Source organism: Argopecten irradians, chromosome 7 (genome assembly GCF_041381155.1).
Source record: "Argopecten irradians isolate NY chromosome 7, Ai_NY, whole genome shotgun sequence".
Classification (NCBI taxonomy): Eukaryota; Metazoa; Mollusca; class Bivalvia; order Pectinida; family Pectinidae; genus Argopecten; species Argopecten irradians.
The window spans coordinates 1,757,387-1,784,906 of record NC_091140.1 but is presented as its reverse complement, the minus strand read 5'-3'; the positions used below and the strand labels follow the sequence as shown (position 1 = coordinate 1,784,906).

Below are 27,520 nucleotides of genomic sequence, written 5' to 3'. Positions count from 1 at the left end.
TTCTCAAGTTCTACCAGTGCGATTTGACTGAAACTTGCATGAAATGATCCTGACATGGTCCCGACAAAGTGTTGTTATTTTTCGGGTCGTTCCGAAATCAAAGATGGCCGCCACAGCCGCCATCTTGAAAACACATTTTGAACTTCTTCTCAAGTTCTACCAGTGCGATTAGGCTGAAACTTGCGTGAAATGATCCTGACATGGTCCCGACAAAGTGTTGTTATTTTTTGGGTCAATCTCAAATTCAAGATGGCCACCACAGCCGCCATCTTGAAAACACATTTTGAACTTCTTCTCAAGTTCTACCGGTTCGATTAGGCTGAAACTTGCGTGAAATGATCCTGACATGGTCCCGACAAAGTGTTGTTATTTTTCAGGTCGATCCGAAATCCAAGATGGCTGCCACATCCGCCATCTTGAAAACACATTTTGAAGTTCTTCTCAAGTTCTACCGGTGCGATTTGGCTGAAACTTGCATGAGATGATCCTGACATGGTCCCGACAAAGTGTTGTTATTTTTTGGGTCGATCTAAAATTCAAGATGGCCTCCACAGCCTCCATCTTGAAAATACATTTTGGGATTAATTTTGCGAAAAAATTATACGACACTCGTGTTGGTTTATGATGCGGGCGCATTCAAAATCGGCCGAGCCAACAACCTTAAGGCCCTTGGGCCTCTTGTTTGAAATAAAATTTGTTGAAAGAAATTGAAAATGATCCCGACATGGTCCTGAAAAAGTGACACCATATATAATTAATTTTACTATTGCCAAGGTAGTCAGATGACCGTTAAGGCCCTTTGGGCCTCTTGTTAGTACTAGTCTTGATATCTTGTTAATGATTTAAGATGGTTGCCAAATTAGAATTGTTGTCTTTGTTTAGGTTTGCGAACCCTCTGTATTGCCACGGCAGATGTAGCAGAAGATTTTTATGAGGACTGGAAACACACATATTACAAAGCCAGTACATCAATTCAGAATCGGGAGAAAAAACTAGAGGAGGCGGCAGAGTTAATAGAAAGGGTAGGGACTCTTGTTTCAGGTGGAATAGGTTTCAGTAAAATATACATATTACAAAGCCAGTAGATCAATACAGAATCGGGAGAAAAAACATTCAGAATCGGGAGAAAAAACTAGAGGAGGCGGCAGAGTTAATAGAAAGGGTAGGGACTCTTGTTTCAGGTGGAATAGGTTTCAGTAAAATATACATATTACAAAGCCAGTAGATCAATACAGAATCGGGAGAAAAAACTAGAGGAGGCGGCAGAGTTAATAGAAAGGGTAGGGACTCTTGTTTCAGGTGGAATAGGTTTCAGTAAAATATACATATTTCTCATGAAAGTAGAACCTGCCTTAGTGACTACCTCTGTATAAAGACCACTTGTTTAAAAAGATCAATTTTATAGTGTCCCAAATGACCAATTTCAACACTATTCAACCTGTGTATAAAGACCATCTGACTATATAGACTATTTTTCCTCTGTCCGTTGGGGGACTAGTTTTTTACTGCTAATTAGCAATCTGTCAATAAATTAAGAGTCTTCTACACAGTAAAAATTATTATTATGTCATTAAACATTACATATTAGTCATACTTTCACCAGGTTTTGGACGACTTAAGTTGTACCAACAGTTATTGATAAGAAAGTAGAATTCACAGCCAATAATATATTTTAAAGGTTTGCTACATAAAAGTTACTTTTATTTCAGAATTTAAAATTACTTGGTGCTACAGCTATAGAAGATAAACTACAGGATGTAAGTATAAAATCATAACTCGTGGCAGTAAACTGCATATAAACTAGTGGGGAATCTTTTATTTCTGTCAAAGGCAGAGAATACATCAATGTATTCACATGCTTTTGATTCAGTCTGCACTTGTTTCAGCCTTACATTAAGATAAGTGTCAGTTACATGAGAAATTTGAATTTGAATATCTACATTGCATTTGATGTGAACAAATTTGTAGGTATATCAGCAGGATTTGCTTCAGAATCCTTTTACATACTTTGTAGCCACTTGTTTTCATAAGTAAACAAAATCCTGATTTAGAATGATAATGATAAAACATATTTTTTTTAGTTATTAATAATTGAAAGTCCATTATCTTGGTAAAATATTGTAAATAAATTATTTAGTACTGTAATATTATTTTGATGATTGAATTTTTGCAAACACTACATGTCTAAATCTAGTTACGCAAACACTACATGTCTAAATCTAGTTACGCAAACACTACATGTCTAAATCTAGTTACGCAAACACTACATGTCTAAATCTAGTTACGCAAACACTACATGTCTAAATCTAGTTACGCAAACACTACATGTCTAAATCTAGTTACGCAAACACTACATGTCTAAATCTAGTTACGCAAACACTACATGTCTAAATCTAGTTACGCAAACACTACATGTCTAAATCTAGTTACGCAAACACTACATGTCTAAATCTAGTTACGCAAACACTACATGTCTAAATCTAGTTACGCAAACACTACATGTCTAAATCTAGTTACGCAAACACTACATGTCTAAATCTAGTTACGCAAACACTACATGTCTAAATCTAGTTACGCAAACACTACATGTCTAAATCTAGTTACGCAAACACTACATGTCTAAATCTAGTTACGCAAACACTACATGTCTAAATCTAGTTACGCAAACACTACATGTCTAAATCTAGTTACGCAAACACTACATGTCTAAATCTAGTTACGCAAACACTACATGTCTAAATCTAGTTACGCAAACACTACATGTCTAAATCTAGTTACGCAAACACTACATGTCTAAATCTAGTTACGCAAACACTACATGTCTAAATCTAGTTACGCAAACACTACATGTCTAAATCTAGTTACGCAAACACTACATGTCTAAATCTAGTTACGCAAACACTACATGTCTAAATCTAGTTACGCAAACACTACATGTCTAAATCTAGTTACGCAAACACTACATGTCTAAATCTAGTTACGCAAACACTACATGTCTAAATCTAGTTACGCAAACACTACATGTCTAAATCTAGTTACGCAAACACTACATGTCTAAATCTAGTTACGCAAACACTACATGTCTAAATCTAGTTACGCAAACACTACATGTCTAAATCTAGTTACGCAAACACTACATGTCTAAATCTAGTTACGCAAACACTACATGTCTAAATCTAGTTACGCAAACACTACATGTCTAAATCTAGTTACGCAAACACTACATGTCTAAATCTAGTTACGCAAACACTACATGTCTAAATCTAGTTACGCAAACACTACATGTCTAAATCTAGTTACGCAAACACTACATGTCTAAATCTAGTTACGCAAACACTACATGTCTAAATCTAGTTACGCAAACACTACATGTCTAAATCTAGTTACGCAAACACTACATGTCTAAATCTAGTTACGCAAACACTACATGTCTAAATCTAGTTACGCAAACACTACATGTCTAAATCTAGTTACGCAAACACTACATGTCTAAATCTAGTTACGCAAACACTACATGTCTAAATCTAGTTACGCAAACACTACATGTCTAAATCTAGTTACGCAAACACTACATGTCTAAATCTAGTTACGCAAACACTACATGTCTAAATCTAGTTACGCAAACACTACATGTCTAAATCTAGTTACGCAAACACTACATGTCTAAATCTAGTTACGCAAACACTACATGTCTAAATCTAGTTACGCAAACACTACATGTCTAAATCTAGTTACGCAAACACTACATGTCTAAATCTAGTTACGCAAACACTACATGTCTAAATCTAGTTACGCAAACACTACATGTCTAAATCTAGTTACGCAAACACTACATGTCTAAATCTAGTTACACAAACACTACATGTCTAAATCTAGTTACACAAACACTACATGTCTAAATCTAGTTACGCAAACACTACATGTCTAAATCTAGTTACGCAAACACTACATGTCTAAATCTAGTTACGCAAACACTACATGTCTAAATCTAGTTACGCAAACACTACATGTCTAAATCTAGTTACGCAAACACTACATGTCTAAATCTAGTTACGCAAACACTACATGTCTAAATCTAGTTACGCAAACACTACATGTCTAAATCTAGTTACGCAAACACTACATGTCTAAATCTAGTTACGCAAACACTACATGTCTAAATCTAGTTACGCAAACACTACATGTCTAAATCTAGTTACGCAAACACTACATGTCTAAATCTAGTTACACAAACACTACATGTCTAAATCTAGTTACGACAGATTCGTGTCCCATTAAACCTTGTAACAGGTTATACATTATAATTGTTTGCTTTCTCTCAGGGCGTTCCTGAAACAATAGCTAACTTAGCTAAAGCTGATATCAAGATTTGGGTGCTGACAGGAGACAAACAGGAGACTGCCATCAACATAGGTAAATATATAGAAAACTGTTAATACATATAGAACACTGTTAATGACCTTGATAATTATCTTACTAATTGTGGAGAAATATGGCATTATTTATTGATAGGAAGATTGATTGAGTTCATCTATTGTAAGTTTTTGTATGATTTAAAGGCTGAAATAGTGGCTAAGTTTTAACTTTGTATTTAATTTGTAGGTTATTCGTGTAAACTGTTGACCCAGGGCATGCCTCTGTTGATCGTCAATGAACACAGCCTTGATGTGAGTATTATCAAACTCTTATAAAATATGAGGAAACGTGTATAGAGTGGATAGAAGAAAAATCCAGTAAGTTATTTAACAAATGTCAGCAATTTGAAAGGAAAAACAAAAGATGATACAGATGAGCTTTGTTATCTGTCACTGAAATCCTTGTAAAACTTTAACCAGCCTGAACCAGTCTATTTCATATAGTGAATTGCAATGTCTTTTTGTGAAATGTAAAGACCTAAGGACTTAGGTACAACCCCCTCTTCTGTCAGTGAACCTAACCTCCAGTCTTAATCACTAACGTGTTTTAAATTAATGCTCTGTATATACAATGTACAGGGAACTCGGGAGACATTACGGCGTCACGTAGGAGAGTTTGGTGACCTCCTACGGAAGGAGAATGATGTCGGTTTAATCATCGACGGCCAGGTATGTACATTTTACTAAATATCATAGATTGGAAATTTTGGCATGGCTTTCAATTTTTTGATGTTGAGGCAATATTTTGTAAGACACAGCAATGGTTGATAATAAGGATATCTGTGAAGGAAAAGATGATAAAGATGTCAGCTGTGATTAGTGATGATAAGGATATTAATAGAACCTTTCTTCTTTACCCTGCACTCAATTGTCTTCTCATCAGCACCTTTTAAACTTATTTCCTTTTGTAATATTTTCTGTAAACTTTTGTTTTCACTAACTTTCAATATATGTATTTTTTTCTGATCCTGCATATATAAAGCTATACCTATGACAGTGTATATTTTGATGATTTTTGCATGGAGGTACTTTCAATACTTACACCTATACTGAATGAGTACACCCATAGTTATGTCCCTTGTCTGTCGCCTGTACAAAGCTGGAAGGATTTTGCGAAGGGTTTCTGTGATAAACATACAGTTCCGTACTGTAAGATTTTACAGAATTTACTATTCACATTGTAGATAATCTTAATAACATCATAACTATCAATCATTAAAAATCCCATGATTAAAGAAATACTGGTGTATTAAATGAAATTGAATGATAATAGAATAGAAAACTTCATATGAATTTAATGGAATCTTAAAAGGATTAAAAACTAGAAAAAAGAGAATAGAAAAATATGTATGCATTTACCCGGTATATGTATTTGATCCAAAAAAATAGGGATGAATGAAATCTCTCGAGCTCAATGTATTTAAGAACTGAAGTAGAAAACTGGCCATGTTTTTGTTTCCGTAACAGAGGAGTTTTGTTTGGCATGAGTGTTCAGCTATGATTTAGTTGATAACGCTTAATCTCTCTCCTATCTCGCTAAATCTCTGTAGTTGTATATCTGTCTAAAATACTTTTATTTTTATCTCATAAAGTAATTGTACCGTATAGTTATTTGGGTTTCAAAATTTGGGGGATATTGTTTCGAAAAAAATAAGGTTATATCTAAAACATGTTATTTAAGATTAGTGTATTACGGTCCTTCTATGTGACCAATGTAAGTAACACTTGTATCAATACACAAGATACACTACAAATATCTTATAGACCAAAAAACTACAGAGCAAAGTGTTCTGTTCGAGTAATAAATACACATTCAAGAACATGTTTTTTATCTTTTGTCAGACTTTGTGTGTTTTAACAATCACAAACTTAGTTAACACTTTGTAATATCCTGTATCCATTGACAACACTTAACAACCTTCTGTGAATTTACACTTTAATAATAGTATCTTAATGACCATGTTGCTTTTCATATTGCTTCAGACACTGGACTTTATCTTATCCGACCGTCATCCAATCAAACGTCCTAAAAGAAAAAAGGTTCTTTCTATGTATCGATGGTATTGATTGGTTGTTTGTGCATCTTGCAAAATCCCTTCAGCTTCCATCCATATTGACTTTTGAGATGTTTCTTGCTTCTATCTGTTGTTTCCTATAACCATGGGTATTTAACCGTGACGTGTGTGTTCTATATATAGCTAGTCTGTTGTGTATACTTTTGTATTCACTCAATAATCAATATTTTAGCTGATTATGGTACAGGACACAGGACTCAAATTCTAGAATTATTGTCTAAGTGTAGGATATTCACTGTCACTGAAATATAAAACAGGAGGAAAACAACAAAAAGCATACAACATTTACTTCAACTAGATTAAGATAGCTTGTTTGTTTGTTTTGTTTTTAAATTTTTTGATGAGATGAGTATTTAATTAGATATTTTGTCTGACATTATGAGATGGATGCTGATATGGGACATCCTAACTAACTAATGATTGGCATGTTATAATGTTAATGATACTAACATAAACTTAGTTTAACCCTGATAACACAAACACAAAAATGCCCTTCTAGCTAGCTATCTAATTATCTACTAATTAATTCACCAGCCCCTATAACACAAACACAAAAATGCCCTTCTAGCTAGCTATCTAATTATCTACTAATTAATTCACCAGCCCCTATAACACAAACACAAAAATGCCCTTCTAGCTAGCTATCTAATTATCTACTAATTAATCACTATCCAACTCAGTACTGTCTTTAACCAAATTATACAGAGTTTTCTCCCATCATGCAGTTATCTGCCTTCAAAGAGAGATACTATCCATCATAATCAGAGATATCTACCATCATATTATTTCCATTATACAAAGAGTTGTCTCCCGTTTTAAAGAGTTATCTTCCTTTATGTAGAGTTTTCTCCCATTATTTATATTGGTGGTTGTGTTATCTCCTATCAATCCTATAGAGAGTTATCTCCTAACATTACGTATTGATTATTCATACAGAGTTGTCTCCCATCATTATACATTAATTATTTATCCATTGTCTCCCATTATTACACATTATTTATTCATACAGAGTTGTCTCCCATTATAGCACATTAATTATTTATACAGATTTGTTTCCCATCATTACACATTAATTTTTTATACAGAGTTGTCTCCCATCATTACACATTAGTTATTTATACAGAGTTGTCTCCCATCATTACACATTAGTTATTTATACAGAGTTGTCTCCCATCATTACACATTAATTATTTATACAGAGTTGTCGTCCATCGTTTCACATTAATTATTTATACAGAGTTGTCTCTCATCGTTACACATTAATTATTTATACAGAGTTGTCTCCCATCAATACACCTTAATAGAGTTGTCTCCCATCGTTACACATTTATTATTATTAATTACTACAATCTAAGTACAATATTACAACTGTGTTGTGTAACGAAACTGTTGTTAACATTTCCTCAGGTATAAGAAAATATAAGTGTCAGTCATGTGATTCAGATGGTCCTTCTCAGGGGGTAAGAATATAAAGAGTGTAAACTAGCGATTCTGATCAGGCATAACATGCATGTATTTAGGACTCCAATGTAGAGTAGTTACTGGGGAATTAGAATCCCCACTCTAGTTATATAACTGAGCTAGAAATCTTAGTCATAGTTTACATATCAGATAAACTAGCAGATTATTTTACATATCTGATAGCAGAGTTACTTCCCTTATACATATCACACAATCAGGGGAATACAATATGTTTATAACAATTTGGATATACTTTTTGTAGTATGACAATTTGAAAGAACATTGTTTAAGATAATAGTTGGATTGAGTAAGCACATAAATCACCACTAAAATGAGCTCTTTAAAAAGTGTGTGACATTCACCACTAAAATGAGCTCTTTAAAATGTGTGTGACATTCACCACTAAAATGAGCTCTTTAAAATGTGGGTGACATCTGTCCTAGTCACTGTATCATAGTGTGATAGGGGGGACATCTATATATAGTAACAAGATCAGCTGATCTGGCTAGGGTAGAGTTATGTAGCTAGTGGAAACAGCATGCTCAGGACATGGACTTCTATATTTTTGTTTTATTCTTGTAGATTTTATAATTATTTAGGGGATAGCTTGGATTCCGCTTTCTGAGACATTAAACATTAAGAATGAAGTGTTTCTCCAATTTTCTTTTGTTGTAAACTTCTTTGTTGATATATTAAACAAATGTGTTTAATTTTGATATTATAAATGTTATATAACTGAATTTCTGTCTTACTCAAATCTTCAAAACATAAATATGGATTCATTGACTTGTGTTATCCAGGTGACCACACCAAATTGATTTCAGTAATTAAATCTTGTTAATGACACATGTATAGTATCTGCTCTGATATTGAACTGAACTGAAAGAACTAACTCAATTAATCTAATTAGGGAGATTTGATTTCATCATTTTAATTGTCCTGTTTCTTAATTAATTATTCAATACCTCACTTTTATACATTTACAAGTTGTGATCCATGAATGGTTTCCTCCTTCCATAGAACTGTTACCCAACCTGTTTAAACAGGAAACTTCACCAGTTAGAAAAAACAGCTAGAATGGTGAAGAATGAGAAAAGAGAAGAAAAAATCTTCAATGTCTAATATAAAAATAGATCTCAAAATTGTTTGTTCTTGCGTCAATAGGGCTATGTTAATGTGTTGGAGGAGGGCTATGTAATGAATATTATTAGCTCTAAGTAGAATATTTGTATGATCTGAGTCTCTTGGTCTCTTTGGCTGTATCTTATGTCACTGAAAATCTCTTTTGTCCTTTCACTCACCTGCCCTCTCATACTGGTACTTTTCTGTTACAGACATTGAAGTATGCGTTATCCTGTGACTGTCGACAGGACTTCCTAGATATTGCTATTTCATGTAAAGCTGTTATCTGCTGTAGGTATGTATATAGACAGAGTCTTGTGTATTTCCTTTAAGTAGTTCTGATCAGAAAAATGTGATATTTATTCATAGGTAAGTCATTAAAGTATCATTGCTTCAATGACTTTCTATCTTAATTGTGTAATCTGTCAACTCGTTAAAATAACCTCTTTGCTTTGTCCTCCAGAGTTTCCCCTTCCCAGAAGGCCGAGCTGTGTAACCTTGTAAAGCACTCGGTAAAGGCGATCACCTTGGCGATAGGGGATGGTGCTAACGACGTGGGCATGATACAGGTAAGTATATAAATAGTAACACTGATGTGGGCAGCTAATGATGTATCCTTTTAGAACTTTAATTAGTACTTTTCTAGTTCTTTTGGTTCTTCAGATATTGTTTGCCAATGTTATATAGCTGTAAAAACCATACAAAATTCAATAGCAAAATTTACATATACTTGCATTACCTAAATTCAGTGTACAATGCTCTTCTTTTTGGTACGGTCACTCTGATATTGTCCATAAGCTCACAGGTCAAAGTGTGTGTTTTAATGTTTTCTTGTCTAACCAATTGTTCTGAAATATTATTTGATTATTTTTGGTCCGAGTCAAAGAGCAGAGGTCGAAGCAATCTTTATCAAACAACCAGAGGTTGGAAGTTATTGTCTGAAACTGACACCTAGAAAAACGAGTAAATTACAAGTTCCTACTCATCACAAATAACAGGTCTTGCTTAAGGTTGCTGTCTAGTTTGACACTTTTGTGTGTTGTATTAGTGCTGTGATATACACTTTAACAAAGACGTGATTCTGGTTCCAGGCAGCTCATGTTGGTGTTGGGATCAGTGGTGTGGAGGGACTACAGGCAGCGTGTGCCTCCGACTACGCAATCGCACAGGTATGTTATAACATTGGTCACATGGGTACAGTGTGTGCCTCCGACTATGCAATCGCACAGGAACGTCATAACATTGGTCACATGGGTACAGCGTGTCTCCGACTACGCAATCACACAGGTATGTCATAACATTGGTCACATGGGTACAGCGTGTGCCTCCGACTACGCAATCACACAGGTACGTCATAACATTGGTCACATGGGTACAGCGTGTGTCTCCGACTACACAATCACACAGGTACGTCATAACATTGGTCACATGGGTACAGTGTGTGTATCCAACTACGCAATCACACAGGTACGTCATAACATTGGTCACATGGGTACAGCATGTGTCTCTGACTACGTAATCGCACAGGTACGTCATAACATTGGTCACATGGGTACAGCATGTGTCTCCGACTATGCAATTGCACAGGTATGTTATACATTGGTCACATGGGTACAGTGTGTGTCTCCGACTACACAATTACACAGGTACATCATAACATTGGTCACACGGGTACAGCATGTGTCTCTGACTACACAATCACACAGGTACGTCATAACATTGGTCACATGGGTACAGTGTGTGTATCCAACTACGCAATCACACAGGTACGTCATAACATTGGTCACATGGGTACAGCGTGTGTCTCCGACTACACAATCACACAGGTACGTCATAACATTGGTCACATGGGTACAGTGTGTGTATCCAACTACGCAATCACACAGGTACGTCATAACATTGGTCACACGGGTACAGCATGTGTCTCCCGACTATGCAATTGCACAGGTATGTTATACATTGGTCACATGGTACAGTGTGTGTCTCCGACTACGCAATCACACAGGCATGTTATACATTGGTCACATGGGTACAGTGTGTGTCTCTGACTACACAATCACACAGGTACGTCATAACATTGGTCACATGGGTACAGTGTGTGTATCCAACTACGCAATCACACAGGTACGTCATAACATTGGTCACATGGGTACAGCGTGTGTCTCCGACTACACAATCACACAGGTATGTTATACATTGGTCACATGGGTACAGTGTGTGTCTCCAACTACACAATCACACAGGTACATCATAACATTGGTCACACGGGTACAGCATGTGTCTCCGACTACGCAATCACACAGGTATGTTATACATTGGTCACATGGGTACAGCGTGTGTCTCTGACTACGTAATCGCACGTAATCGCACAGGTACGTCATAACATTGGTCACACGGGTACAGCATGTGTATCTGACTACACAGTTTCACAGGTACGTCATAACATTGGTCACATGGGCACAGCGTGTGTCTCCGACTACGCAATGGCACAGGTACATCATAACATTGGTCACACTGGTACAGCATGTGTCTCCGACTATGCAATCACACAGGTACATCATAACATTGGTCTCACAGGTACAGCCTTTGTACTATAGCGAGTGCCTCCGACTACGCAATCACACAGGTACGTCATAACATTGGTAATATGGGTACAGTGTGTGTCTCCGACCATGAGTCCCACCGGTATGTCATAAACTTGGTTACACAGGAACATCACAATACTGGTCATGCAGGTGAATTATAAAGTTTGTTTAAGCAGTAAATAACAAATAATCAGCAAAACACTCTTTTCACTTAGTCAGTGGTTCTGTTAAAATTTCCGTTCCTGAACAAGCTGTTACTGGTTCACCGTGCCTGGAGTTACCATCTGCCATATTACAATAATAATGTGTTGATGTTGCTATGTTACAGTTTCGGTTCCTGAACAAGCTGTTACTGGTTCACCGTGCCTGGAGTTACCCTCTGCCATATTACAATAGTAATGTGTTGATGTTGCTATGTTACAGTTTCGGTTCCTGAACAAGCTGTTACTGGTTCACCGTGCCTGGAGTTACCCTCTGCCATATTACAATAATAATGTGTTGATGTTGCTATGTTACAGTTTCGGTTCCTGAACAAGCTGTTACTGGTTCACGGTGCCTGGAGTTACGCCCGGCTGTGTAAACTGATCCTGTACTCATTTTATAAGAACATTTGTCTGTATGTCATAGAGGTCAGTATCACTCTGTCTATATTGGGTAGTGTTAAAAGAATCTGACATGGGTCTGGTAAATGACAGGGATATCTCAACCCTAATTAAAGCTGGTCAGTATAAGGCTAGCAGAGTATTGAACTGTCAGAATCTTTTGTGAAGGTGGAGGTATCTCTATCTGCTTGGCAGACCCTTGTTTGATCATTTAATGAAAAAAATGTTAAAAATATTTTAGCCTCACAATATAAAGACAGTCAAGAATTGTCAACATTGATGAGGTCATTGCTAGCCCTGATAACTTGTGAAGTTAGGATTATCTTATAACTCTGGGCTGAATACCATAGGTTTGCTTGTTTGTCCATTTATGTGTATACAGTCTTACAGGTATTTTTATTTTCCATCTCAATTTTAATGTTTAAATATAACTTGAGTCCATAGTGTAGAATAACTACATCAGTGTGAGAAAGCAACTATATATAAATATGAAAGTGATTGTTTAAATATACATTACTTACAAGGACATCTTTTCCCAAAACAAGCCAAATTTGATTAATGGAAAAGCCTTATAGATTTTACATATGATGATGTTGATGTGATGTTTGCTGCGTTTCAGTTGTGGTTTGCCATGGAAAGTGGCTTTTCAGGGCAAATTTTGTTTGAGAAGTGGACGATTGGTCTATATAACGTGGTATGTCACATGACCATCATCTGTACTGTGATTGGATATTTAGTTTGGCAGTTGTTTGGTTACCATGGTGATTAAATGTTGTCTTTAGATGATTGGCCACTCGGATAGTCATGTGACAATGTCACATGATTTTAACAGTGACCAGTGTAGCAATTATATACCTCAAATTTTCCCTGACATTCTCAAGTCAGATTTAAACCTAACCAATCAAATTAACGGTTCAGTTTGATATAAACTTTAATTTCATTGGTTATGAACTGATTGAAGCTGTATGTGGGATATTTGAGGTGTAATATATAATATATACATTGTACATATAACATGTGACCCTGACCTTGGTTTAGGTTTCATTAGATCGATGGCAGAATGTTTCAGTTTGATGGGAGGAAATTTGATTTGTACATCACTTTAATATTTAAGTTATGCAATATTTTTTTATAATGGTCAAAATTTGTAGGAATTTTACCTGAAAAAGATAAAAATCAAAACAGTATTTTGATTGGAAGCCATTGCAATATATCACCTGTAAGATATTACAAAATTTTGATTGGATAAAGGATGTGCATGTGAACTTTCCTCTACACTAACTGACGTATGGCTGCCGTTACTATGATCCGTAGACAGGTATCCTGCATGTCTGTTTATTTTTTACTCCCACAGTTTTGGTTCGCCATTAAGAACGGGTTTTCTGGCCAGATCCTGTTCGAGCGATGGAGTATTGGCTTTTACAATGTGGTAGGTACAACATGTGTATATTATGTGACTTATGAATTAGTTGGGACACCAGCTATGGGCTCTATAGTAATCTATCTCTGGGGAGCATTTATATTACTGTACAGGTACCCCATAATAATTGAAATCCATCATTATCACTGAACATTTTATAGGAGGAAGGACATTTTACTGTAATGTGCATGGGATTTTGTCTCGTGTTGCATGACAACAATATATATATAATGGTATTATTTTTGGAAGAAAGCGTTGATTATATCTGAAGTCTCTGTCGGGGGGAGTAGGCCTCACTAGTTGTTTGAAAAAAATAAAGAACTTAGTTACCTGGGTGATTATAGATAGTTGATGTATGGTTAGGTCCCGTTTGGTGACAGGTTGTATGATGTATGTATCCTCAGTACATTTGTTTTGTATTATTGTGTTGTAGTTATAAATTGCCTTTTGGTGTCAGGTTTCATTTATTTTGTTGTTAATTAATTTCATTCATTATCTTCAATGTGTATTAACTAAAAGACATTCAGAATAAGAACTTGATCTTTTCAATGAATACATGAGATGTAAAGCCATGGTGTATGAATTATCTTTCGTCTATCCAATTCAATTTGTCTGTATAGCCAGCGTTCACCACTTCAGTAAATTCTTATTAAGATTTGTTGTTAAGGAGACTCTATATAGAGCTTGAATCATACCTGATTATATATAGGGCTACTATGGTTGATCAAATAAATCATCTCCATACACACCTGTCAGACCTGTTAAAACCTGAGAAATTTTTAGTATAGCAAAAAGAGACTGAAAGTCCTAATACTTTGTCTGCAGCATACATATGCTTTTTGTGAATTGTGTGACGGTAATAATATAATGATGGAATATAGCAGGCAAATGAAAGATATCAATAAACATAGAATTCAATTCAGGATTTTATCAAAATGTGTTCAAACTGTTCCTTGAATGCTATTATTCCGTACATGTGTTTAATTAAGTTAAGATAGTATGCATATGTTATCAAGAAATTAAATTATATACAATGTACCTAAATAGACAATAAATAAATTATGATGTTGATGTTTGTCCCCAGATATTTACCGCAGCTCCACCCCTGGCCATGGGGCTGTTTGACAGAATCTGTAGTGCTGATAGTATGATGAAGTTTCCCGCACTTTATAAATCCTCACAGAATGCAGAGTACTTCAATGTCAAGGTCAGTACATGAAGGTCAAGGTCTGTGTAGAAATTGTCACAGAATAAATTATAGTAATGTAATGTGAAGGTCAGTCCATGAAGGTCAAGGTCGATGAATAAATCCAAAGAGGATGCAGAGTATTTCAATGCCAAGGTCAGTAAGAAAAGTTGCTGTATTAATCTAATTAGCATAATGAGAACTTCAATTGCAATGTCAGGACAAGGTCATTAACATGATTAAATTTTATAAACAAATATCATACTGTTAGGAGGAACTTGACAGATCAAAAGGTGACCTTAATAATATAAAAGTGGTATAGTTTATATTGTACATTTATATATGATAACAAGTCTGTTACCTGTACAAACCTCTGTTCTCGTTACAGGTATTCTGGATGTGGATATTTAACTCTATATATCATTCCATTCTTCTGTTCTGGCTCCCGGCCATATCTCTTCAACAAGGTAAGAAATTCATCATGCTCCTTCTCTATATTTCTATATTTATGCAGAATTTCCGATAATACTGGAAGATTGTTTTATTGCAATGGCCATGTGTTACATAAAAACTTCGACTCCTGTGTGACTTACTTTCGGTCTATCCTCTGTTACAGATTCTGCCTTTTCTGACGGAAAAGTAGGAGATTATCTATTTTTAGGAAATTTTGTATATACGGTAAGACTTCTTTTGTCATAATCTTACATCATACTACAATTTGCAATGTGTAAATATTATGATAATAAATCTATCACCAAGCAATGCTTTTGTTTTCTAAATTTGATTTCTAAATTTCAAACTTTTCTGAATGGTGATGTATATTTCATGCAGAACGACAATGTGTTTCAATGCAATAATACTATATTATTTAATTATTTGTACCACATATTGAGATTATTGTTATGCATTTGATCATTTTAAATGATCAGCCACACATAATAATATTACGTCCTATAATTTTACACAGTATGTAGTTGTAACGGTGTGTCTTAAGGCAGGACTAGAAACCAGCGCTTGGACCTGGGTACGTATATAACAATCCCCCTAAAACTGGACATTTCTGGATCCATTAATCCACATTTATCGAGAGTCCAGTTCTGACGATTACATAAGCTCCTTTTCAGGTTATTGTTATTGACAAATAGGTACAGCTCAAGGGAGATAATTACATTGTTGGGATAAATGATTTTGAAATATACCTTTAACAATTTCATCTAATTAAATATCGCTAAAGGTATGATAACCTGTAATAAAGCACCTTTAATTCACTATTTACCTGTAATCACCTGCTTATTTGTAAGTAACTGTTTATCTGTAATAAGATATTTACTTGTAATTAGGTATTTACCTGTGATTAGCTATTTACCTGTAATTAGCTATTTACCTGTGATTAGCTATTTACCTGTAATTCTATTGTCTACAGCTGACACACCTTGCTATATGGGGCAGTATAGCTAGTTGGTTCCTGTTCCTCACAGTGTATAGCCATATCTATATGATTGTGGATCTTGCCCCAGAAATGCTCGGCATGGTAAGTGACATTTTTTTTAGCTCACCTTGGTTAGCTTGTGCCATAGCATGGCATCTATCATCTGTCTGTTCTCCCTCATGTTCATCTGTTTTACTCTATACAGAGTTATGGCCCCTTTATATTTTACCTATATTGTATTTTAGGGCTTCCATGTATTCAGCTGTTCTACTCTATACAAAGTCATGGCCCTTTATATTTTACTTATATTGTATTGTAGGACTCCCATGTATTCGGCTGTTCTACTGTACACAGAGTTATGGCCCTTTATATTTTAACTATATTCTATTGTAGGACTCCCATGTATTCAGCTGTTCTAGTGTATACAGAGTTATGGCCCTTTATATTTTACCTATATTGTATTATAGGACTCCAATGTATTAGGCTGTTTTAGTGTATACAGAGTTATGGCCCTTTATATTTTACCAATATTGTATTGTGGGACTCCCATGTATTCGGCTTTTCTACTGTATACAGAGTTATGGCCCTTTATATTTTATCTATATTGTATTGTAGGACTCCCATGTATTCAGCTGTTCTACTGTATACAGAGTTATGGCCCTTTATATTTGACCTATATTGTATTGTAGGACTCCCATGTATTCGGCTGTTCTATATTCTGGATGGGTCTAGTCCTTATCCCTTTCATGTCACTCATCCGCGACGTCGCATGGAAAGCGTGAGTATTACATTTTTGTTTGTCATGTTTTATCAATACTGCTGTCTATGATGAAGAGTACAGCTACTGATTATTTTGGAGTACAGTATTTCTCCAAATTATTATTTCTTGTCCTGGCATTAAGTTAAGATAATGATTATTAAGGCTTCTACCTCTGATGGACATTATTAATGTGTTTGAATGCTTTGTCTTACTAAATCACACACTTTAACCAGGAGAATGACTTGGATGCCATTGTGATTTGGTCCTGATTTCTCAAATCAAACTTGAATTGAAGTTGATGTTGATTAATTTTCAGGATTAAGCGAACCATGTGTAAAACATTAAAAGAAGAGGTCCAAGAAAAAGAGAAATTACATGAAGATCCCACACCTGTCGTACTGAAACTAACAAAGAAAAGGTAAGTCTGGATATCATAAAAACAGCTAACATGAAAATACTTCTGTTGTCTTCAAGACTAATGAAGTCATTACATGATAAAATAAACAAAATATATAATAAGTATGTCTAGGTATTCATCTAAAGTTTAAATTGTTTCTGTGTACAAAAGCTATTGAACTTAGATTGTCTACGTAATATATATTAGGATAAAATGATAGTAGGACATAGTAAGCAGTATAAAGAACATAAAACCATGGCCAGCTGTGCCTGTATATTTTTGGGACCATGGCCAGCTGTGCCTGTATATTTTTGGGACCATGGCCAGCTGTGCCTGTATATTTTTGGGACCATGGCCAGCTGTGCCTGTATTTTTTTGGACCATGGCCAGCTGTGCCTGTATATTTTTGGGACCATGGCCAGCTGTGCCTGTATATTTTTGGGACCATGGCCAGCTGTGCCTGTATATTTTTTGGGACCATGGCCAGCTGTGCCTGTATATTTTTGGGGACCATGGCCAGCTGTCCTGTATATATTTTTGGGACCATGGCCAGCTGTGCCTGTATTTTTTTTGGGACCATGGCCAGCTGTGCCTGTATATTTTTGGGACCATGGCCAGCTGTGCCTGTATATTTTTGGGACCATGGCCAGCTGTGCCTGTATATTTTTGGGACCATGGCCAGCTGTGCCTGTATATTTTTGGGACCATGGCCAGCTGTGCCTGTATATTTTTGGGACCATGGCCAGCTGTGCCTGTATATTTTTGGGACCATGGCCAGCTGTGCCTGTATATTTTTGGGACAGGGCTATTTCCATGGCCAGCTGTGCCTGTATATTTTTGGGACCATGGCCAGCTGTGCCTGTATATTTTTGGGACCATGGCCAGCTGTGTCCATGGCTCTATATTTTTGGGACCATGCCAGCTGTGCCTGTATATTTTTGGACCATGGCCAGCTGTGCCTGTATATTTTTGGGACCATGGCCAGCTGTGCCTGTATATTTTTGGGACCATGGCCAGCTGTGCCTGTATATTTTTGGGACCATGGCCAGCTGTGCCTGTATATTTTTGGGACCATGGCCAGCTGTGCCTGTATATTTTTGGGACCATGGCCAGCTGTGCCTGTATATTTTTGGGACCATGGCCAGCTGTGCCTGTATATTTTTGGGACCATGGCCAGCTGTGCCTGTATATTTTTGGGACCATGGCCAGCTGTGCCTGTATTTTTTTGGGACCATGGCCAGCTGTGCCTGTATATTTTTGGGACCATGGCCAGCTGTGCCTGTATATTTTTTGGGACCATGGCCAGCTGTGCCTGTATATTTTTGGGACCATGGCCAGCTGTGCCTGTATATTTTTGGGACCATGGCCAGCTGTGCCTGTATATTTTTGGGACCATGGCCAGCTGTGTGCCTGTATATTTTTGGGACCATGGCCAGCTGTGCTGTGCCTAATATTTTTGGGACCATGGCCAGCTGCTGTGCCTGTATATTTTTGGGACCATGGCCAGCTGTGCCTGTATATTTTTGGGACCATGGCCAGCTGTGCCTGTATATTTTTGGGACCATGGCCAGCTGTGCCTGTATATTTTTGGGACCATGCCAGCTGTGCCTGTATATTTTTGGGACCATGGCCAGCTGTGCCTGTATATTTTTTGGGACCATGGCCAGCTGTGCCTGTATATTTTTGGGACCATGGCCAGCTGTGCCTGTATATTTTTTGGGACCATGGCCAGCTGTGCCTGTATATTTTTTGGGACCATGGCCAGCTGTGCCTGTATATTTTTGGGACCATGGCCAGCTGTGCCTGTATATTTTTGGGACCATGGCCAGCTGTGCCTGTATATTTTTGGGACCATGGCCAGCTGTGCCTGTATATTTTTGGGACCATGGCCAGCTGTCCTGTATATTTGGACTGTGGCCATGGCCAGTGTGCCTGTATATTTTTGGGACCATGGCCAGCTGTGCCTGTATATTTTTTGGGACCATGGCCAGCTGTGCCTGTATATTTTTGGGGACCATGGCCAGCTGTGCCTGTATTTACTATGTTTGGGACCATGGCCAGCTGTGCCTGTATATTTTTGGGACCATGGCCAGCTGTGCCTGTATATTTTTGGGACCATGCCAGCTGTGCCTTATTTTTTGGGACCATGGCCAGCTGTGCCTGTATATTTTTTGGGACCATGGCCAGCTGTGCCTGTATATTTTTGGGACCATGGCCAGCTGTGCCTGTATATTTTTGGGACCATGGCCAGCTGTGCCTGTATATTTTTGGGACCATGGCCATGTGCTGCCAGCGCTGTGCCTGTATATTTTTGGGCCATGGTCATTTTTTGGGACCATGGCCAGCTGTGCCTGTATATTTTTTGGGACCATGGCCAGCTGTGCCTGTATTTTTTTGGGACCATGGCCAGCTGTGCCTGTATATTTTTGGGACCATGGCCAGCTGTGCCTGTATATTTTTTGGGACCATGGCCAGCTGTGCCTGTATATTTTTTGGGACCATGGCCAGCTGTGCCTGTATTTTTTGGGACCATGGCCAGCTGTGCCTGTATATTTTTGGGACCATGGCCAGCTGTGCCTGTATATTTTTGGGACCATGGCCAGCTGTGCCTGTATTTTTTGGGACCATGGCCAGCTGTGCCTGTATTTTTTTGGGACCATGGCCACTGTGCCTGTATTTTTTGGGACCATGGCCAGCTGTGCTGTATTTTTGGGACCATGGCCAGCTGTGCCTGTATATTTTTTGGGACCATGGCCAGCTGTGCCTGTATATTTTTGGGACCATGGCAGTGGCTGTATATTTTTGGGACCATGGCCAGCTGTGCCTGTATATTTTTGGGACCATGGCCAGCTGTGCCTGTATATTTTTGGGACCATGGCCAGCTGTGCCTGTATATTTTTGGGACCATGGCCAGCTGTGCCTGTATTTTTGGGACCATGGCCATTGCTGTATTTTTTGGGACCATGGCCAGCTGTGCCTGTATTTTTTGGGACCATGGCCAGCTGTGCCTGTATATTTTTGGGACCATTGTTTTTTTTTGGGACCATGGCCAGCTGTGCCTGTATATTTTTTGGGACCATGGCAGCTGTGTATATTTTTTGGGACCATGGCCAGCTGTGCCTGTATATTTTTGGGACCATGGCCAGCTGTGCCGTATTTTTTTGGGACCATGGCCAGCTGTGCCTGTATATTTTTGGGACCATGGCCAGCTGTGCCTGTATTTTTTTGGGAGCCATGGCTGTATATTTTTGGGACCATGGCCAGCTGTATGGACCATGTGCCTGTATATTTTTGGGACCATGGCCAGCTGTGCCTGTATATTTTTGGGACCATGGCCAGCTGTGCCTGTATTTTTGGGACCATGGCCAGCTGTGCCTGTATATTTTTGGGACCATGGCCAGCTGTGCCTGTATATTTTTGGGACCATGGCCAGCTGTGCCTGTATATTTTTGGGACCATGGCCAGCTGTGCCTGTATATTTTTTGGGACCATGGCCAGCTGTGCCTGTATATTTTTGGGACCATGGCCAGCTGTGCCTGTATATTTTTGGGACCATGGCCAGCTGTGCCTGTATATTTTTGGGACCATGGCCAGCTGTGCCTGTATATTTTTGGGACCATGGCCAGCTGTGCCTGTATATTTTTTGTGCTGTATATTTTGAAGAAATTAATTGTTATAATTTCTATAACATTAAGTTTCTATGTGTGTAAAGTCTAAGTGAATAAAATAACTATAATGTTTTATACAGATGACAGGAACGGCCCAACTCCTCCTATATAAACTGTGTGTGTAAAGTCTAAGTGATATAAAATAACTATAATGTGTTTATACAGATTGACAGGAGACGGCCCAACTCCTCCCTTATATAAACTGTGTGTGTAAAGTCTAAGTGATATGAAATAACTATAATGTGTTTATACAGATTGACAGGAGACGGCCCAACTCCTCCCTTATATAAACTGTGTGTGTAAAGTCTAAGTGATATGAAATAACTATAATGTGTTTATACAGATTGACAGGAGACGGCCCAACTTTTCCCTAATATAAACTGTGTGTGTAAAGTCTAAGTGATAATAAATAACTATAATGTGTTTATACAGATTGACAGGAGACGGCCCAACTCCTCCCTAATATAAACTGTGTGTGTAAAGTCTAAGTGACATAAAATAACTATAATGTGTTTATACAGATTGACAGGAGACGTCCCAACTTCTCCGTAATTTAAACTGTGTGTGTAAAGTCTAAGTGATATAACATATCTATAATGTGTTTATACAGGTTGACAGAGACGGCTCGACTTCTCCGTAATGTGTTCACTCGATCCTCAGGCAGAATGCCAACAGCTGTAGACCAGCCTCGTAAGTCATTATTACACTTTATATATGGTTACAGTAGTTTATGTACCGATAATCTCTGAATCAGGGGATAAGTTCTCTTTTGAATTATTATTTTATATGTTTGTATTGTTGTTGTGTTGTTATTGTCTTCAGTCTTTTTTTTAACTGTTATCTAATGTTGTGAAGTATGTGTGTGGGCATTGAAACCTTGATTAAAATATGTATTATCTAGCTCAATTACAACTGTAAACAAATATATATTAATGCAGACTTAATTTTACGAGTTAGACTTGAATGATTCAACGGTACCTGTGTTAGAAATAATTTCACAACAATGATTTTTTTGTGATTTCTGATCAACAGGGAAAAAATTGCAAAATTTAATTGAACACCAACATCTGTTGTTTTACAGTATACTAGTGGGGAATAACAACTTTGTCAATAGAAACAGTTTGTAACATCTAGATCGTTGTATTTGACCAGACATATTGAGATACAAAAATGGTAGTTAGTCCTCACAAGTCGTAATAGATTATACTTGGTCCACAGCTATTCTTTGTGATGTTAAATATATGACAACTGCTGACACTTTACATGAAAAATGACATTACATAGCTTATATAAGATATAATACATAACAGATCCACAAATATTTTAATTTGATTTGATACTAATGACAAGAAATGATAGCTGTGTAAAATACGTAATAACTACAACTGAGACTCTTCCACTTATTCCAATACTATATTACATAAAATTCTCATTGTGTAGAAATGTTCAGTGTGGTTGCTATAGAACAACAATTTTTGTTTCTTAAAAGATTATATTTTCAATGGGTCCATGTGTGTTATCTTTAACGACTATTTACTCTGTTCTGTGTCTGTACTGATTCTCTACTGTTGTGTGTTCCACTGTGTATTTTAATGTTGATTTTTTCTTTCTTCTCTCTGTGTGCCTCTCTATCCCTGTAATGTATGTATATGGAATAGAACTCGTCCATCTACGAGATCAGGGCATGGACGACAACAATACTAGTTGTGCTTGATGAACTGTTATGAAAACAAACAAAAAACAGTTATAAAATGTTATTACGTGTAAATGAATTCGGAGTGAAAAAGGATTTTTATTGATACAACAGTCTGAGGAATCAAATCAGAAATGTCTTCCAGTGGACAATTCACATAGCTATATTTGTGTCACAAAGACGTTTGTTTTAGCAAATATCTGTATTTTGAGAAATTTTCAATAAACATTGAGTTTGGAAGTTTGTGTTATTGGTGAATCTGTGTCTGTTTACATGGAGACTGAAAAATTGTCAAGGAATCAACACTATTACAACTTTTTTTTAATTTTCTTCTTTTTCATGATTTTAGATTTGATTAATTTGATTTTGATTTAAAAACTGACATCATTAAGCACAACTTTTTACTTTTTTATTCACACTTTATCTTCTTCACTTTATTATTTTGTTGCCATGGAAACTCACATATCTTTGCTTTAGGTCTTCCTTGGTTTAACTTTATTATAATGGAGGTCTTTTTACTGTCTCTCCATCTATTGGTAACTGGTCTTACACTTTTTAGCATACAGGCAATAAAAGGAGTTTCCATGGGGATTTTCTTTCTTTTTGAACTTTTTTGTTTAACTTCGTACTTTGGTTTTGCGACAGCTCCCTCGCCCACGCCATCACGTAAGTCATTCCCATAATCCTTTGCTGCTCTTGCCACGCTTCAAAGCTGACCTATTTGTTGATCTTTCCAATATGTAACCAGGTTACCATGACTACATTAGATAGCTTGATGATATGTAAATGATATGTAAATAAGTGATATGTAAATGATATGTTAATGATATGTAAATATGTTCACATACAGAATGTTGGTATGTCAGAGATAGGAGAGCATGAGGTAATAACTGATGGGATGTTACTGGCTCCATGGTTGATGTTAATGGTTAATGGTTGATGTAAATGGGTACATGGTTGATGTTAATGGTAAACCATTTAATGGTTTACTATCCTGGTATTTAGCTGTAGTTACAATGGTTAACATTGGTACATTATGGAATGATTTCCAGGAAAAATTTAGATTACATACTAATTTGTTTAAAAGTGTTTTTGATTTGGCACATTGGAGCCCATTAAAGTCAGATTTTAATCAAATATTTTAACTACAAAGAAATCAGTTGGTCATCCAACATGGATAGTCTTCATCAAACAAAGGATGAATCAATTATTTTACCTGACAAGGATGATTTCTTCCATTTCTTTAAGAAATTGTTTTCTGTGTGACATTTTATATAGGGTATGGTAACTAACTTTCGGTATCTTTAACACAGAGCACCTGGTACAATGTGTCATACACGAATATGGTAACTAATGGAAACTGCCAATCATAGCAGATTTAAATGATCTGGAAAAGAACATTTTGAAAGAAATGTAAACTTGATGTCATTTTAAACTCAAGATGTTCTCAATATGGACATAGGTCTACATTTGTTGATGGAGTTCGGCAGACAGAAACAACTGCATTTAACTTTCAGCTCACTTACGCTGGCTGAACCTATATCTAAAATGATGGATTTGCATGTGGGATGTTTCTTATAGTCTTTTTTTTTCAGTGAATCTACAATGAATTTAATTAATCGTACACATTGATTAAAAACTGTTCTCATTAAGATTGATCCATTGAATGTCATTCGACTACATCATTCATATGACCGTGCTGTCCCTTTAAGTCAGACTCTAAGATACTCTGCTCTCTCACATGACCCCACCCTCCACCCTCCCAGATAATGCACGGGCTACATTCATGTAAGATTGAATTGGATCTATCAATGTACATACATGAAGACAGAAAATTAATCCAGAGTGCTAATATCTATATAATACTGATTACCAGAATAGTTGCTTTACTGAACCTTTACCCTAGGTAGTTCATGCTACTATTGGTAGTAAGTTATATCATCATATTTAACTACCTATAGGCAGAACACATATAAGGTAACAACAATAATAAAATGACCAGTTCCAAGGAACAATAACACTTACAAACACATTTCAGTGTGAATGGCCACTTTATAATTTGTTGTATTTCTAAAATTATTCATGATTACTTCAATTTTCATTTGACAAAATTGATTGAAAATGTCTCTCATTTTTTTTTAAGGCGAGAAACGTTTGAGCTCAAAGTGTGGTAATAAACAGAGACTTGCACTTTTTAATGATCAGAAATCTTCTGCATGTAGCACATCTAATCTATCTGGAATATTTCTATTTTTATCTCTTTGATTTGAGGTGACCTCTTTTCAGATATTCTTAGTTTTATTTGAATATGAGACAATCTCATGGACCAAAATGATTAAACTGACTAACTCGAGAAACTATTTAGTCAACTGTAACAGATATATGTAGTCAACTGTGATCGATATATCTACTGATTTGCAGTCAACTGTGATAGATATCTACAGATGTGCAGTCAACTATGACATATATTTAATGATAAACAGTGAATTGTGACCTAGCTGTGAGCAGTCAGCACATTTGTCACTGACAACTAGATTGTTACGATATTGAATTAAACTTAATATGTTGTAATGGAAAGGACCATACCACCAACAAAATGGTGTGTATCCATGGTAACGGTCATTATAAAATGTTACTTCCTATTTACATACCACCAACAAAATGGCGTGTATCCATGGTAACGGTCATTATAACATGTTACTTCCTACTTACATACCACCAACAAAATGGTGTGTATCTATGGTAACGGTCATTATAACATGTTACCTGCTACTTACATACCACCAACAAAATGGTGTGTATCCATGGTAACTGTCATTATAACACATTACCTGCTACTTACATACCACCAACAAAATGGCGTGTATCCATGGTAACGGTCATTATAACATGTTACCTGCTACTTACATACCACCAACAAAATGGTGTGTATCCATGGTAACTGTCATTATAACACGTTACCTGCTACTTACATACCACCAACAAAATGGCGTGTATCCATGGTAACGGTCATTATAACATGTTACCTGCTACTTACATACCACCAACAAAGTGGTGTGTATCTAGGGTAACGGTCATTATAACATGTTACCTGCTACTTACATACCACCAACAAAGTGGTGTGTATCTATGGTAACGGTCATTATAACATGTTACCTGCTACTTACATACCACCAACAAAATGGTGTGTATCCATGGTAACTGTCATTATAACACGTTACCTGCTACTTACATACCACCAACAAAATGGCGTGTATCCATGGTAACGGTCATTATAACATGTTACCTGCTACTTACATACCACCAACAAAGTGGTGTGTATCTAGGGTAACGGTCATTATAACATGTTACCTGCTACTTACATACCACCAACAAAATGGCGTGTATCCATGGTAACGGTCATTATAACATGTTACTTCCTACTTACATACCACCAACAAAGTAGTGTGTATCTAGGGTAACGGTCATTATAACATGTTACCTGCTACTTACATACCACCAACAAAAAGGTGTGTATCCATGGTAACGGTCATTATAACATGTTACTTCCTATTTACATACCACCAACAAAATGGTGTGTATCCATGGTAACGGTCATTATAACATGTTACCTGCTACTTACATACCACCAACAAAATGGTGTGTATCCATTGTAATGGTCATTATAACATGTTACTTCCTACTTACCACCAACAAAATGGTGTGTATCCATGGTAACGGTCATTATAACATGTTACTTCCTACTTACATACCACCAACAAAAAGGTGTGTATCCATGGTAACGGTCATTATAACATGTTACTTCCTATTTACATACCACCAACAAAATGGTATGTATCCATGGTAACGGTCATTATAACATGTTACCTGCTACTTACATACCACCAACAAAATGGTGTGTATCCATTGTAATGGTCATTATAACATGTTACTTCCTACTTACCACCAACAAAATGGTGTGTATCCATTGTAATGGTCATTATAACATGTTACCTGCTACTTACATACCACCAACAAAATGGTGTGTATCCATGGTAACGGTCATTATAACATGTTACTTGCTACTTACATACCACCAACAAAATGGTGTGTATCCATGGTAACGGTCATTATAACATGTTACTTGCTACTTACATACCACCAACAAAATGGTGTGTATCCATGGTAACGGTCATTATAACATGTTGCTTCCTACTTACATACCACCAATAAAATGGTGTGTATCCATGGTAACGGTCATTATAACATGTTACTTCCTATTTACATACCACCAACAAAATGGTGTGTATCCATGGTAACGGTCATTATAACATGTTACCTGCTACTTACATACCACCAACAAAATGGTGTGTATCCATTGTAATGGTCATTATAACATGTTACTTCCTACTTACCACCAACAAAATGGTGTGTATCCATTGTAATGGTCATTATAACATGTTACCTGCTACTTACATACCACCAACAAAATGGTGTGTATCCATGGTAACGGTCATTATAACATGTTACCTGCTACTTACATACCACCAACAAAATGGTGTGTATCCATTGTAATGGTCATTATAACATGTTACTTCCTACTTACATACCACCAACAAAATGGTGTGTATCCATGGTAACGGTCATTATAATATATTACCTCCTACTTACATACCACCAACAAAGTGGCGTGTATCCATGGTAACGGTCATTATAACATGTTGCTTC

General features: G+C 36.7%; 1 protein-coding gene across 2 annotated transcripts in view; it reads left to right on the top strand.

Moving 5' to 3' along the window:
• Positions 1 to 27,520, top strand: part of LOC138327004 (phospholipid-transporting ATPase IA-like) — a 71,907-nt gene that overhangs the window by 38,757 nt on the left and 5,630 nt on the right. Inside the window, exons 20-40 of one of the 2 annotated variants that reach the window (XM_069272966.1) lie at positions 883 to 1,022; positions 1,710 to 1,757; positions 4,323 to 4,413; positions 4,603 to 4,667; positions 4,995 to 5,084; positions 6,399 to 6,455; positions 9,286 to 9,368; positions 9,537 to 9,642; positions 10,165 to 10,242; positions 12,177 to 12,287; positions 13,615 to 13,689; positions 14,765 to 14,887; positions 15,255 to 15,333; positions 15,483 to 15,544; positions 15,834 to 15,890; positions 16,290 to 16,397; positions 16,985 to 17,073; positions 17,372 to 17,473; positions 21,731 to 21,810; positions 23,459 to 23,479; positions 24,957 to 24,983. In XM_069272966.1, the coding sequence (XP_069129067.1) occupies positions 883 to 1,022; positions 1,710 to 1,757; positions 4,323 to 4,413; positions 4,603 to 4,667; positions 4,995 to 5,084; positions 6,399 to 6,455; positions 9,286 to 9,368; positions 9,537 to 9,642; positions 10,165 to 10,242; positions 12,177 to 12,287; positions 13,615 to 13,689; positions 14,765 to 14,887; positions 15,255 to 15,333; positions 15,483 to 15,544; positions 15,834 to 15,890; positions 16,290 to 16,397; positions 16,985 to 17,073; positions 17,372 to 17,473; positions 21,731 to 21,810; positions 23,459 to 23,479; positions 24,957 to 24,983 (1,692 nt within the window). The remainder of the gene's footprint in view (positions 1 to 882; positions 1,023 to 1,709; positions 1,758 to 4,322; positions 4,414 to 4,602; positions 4,668 to 4,994; positions 5,085 to 6,398; positions 6,456 to 9,285; positions 9,369 to 9,536; positions 9,643 to 10,164; positions 10,243 to 12,176; positions 12,288 to 13,614; positions 13,690 to 14,764; positions 14,888 to 15,254; positions 15,334 to 15,482; positions 15,545 to 15,833; positions 15,891 to 16,289; positions 16,398 to 16,984; positions 17,074 to 17,371; positions 17,474 to 21,730; positions 21,811 to 23,458; positions 23,480 to 24,956; positions 24,984 to 27,520) is intronic. The other variant, XM_069272965.1, reaches the window with a different exon arrangement.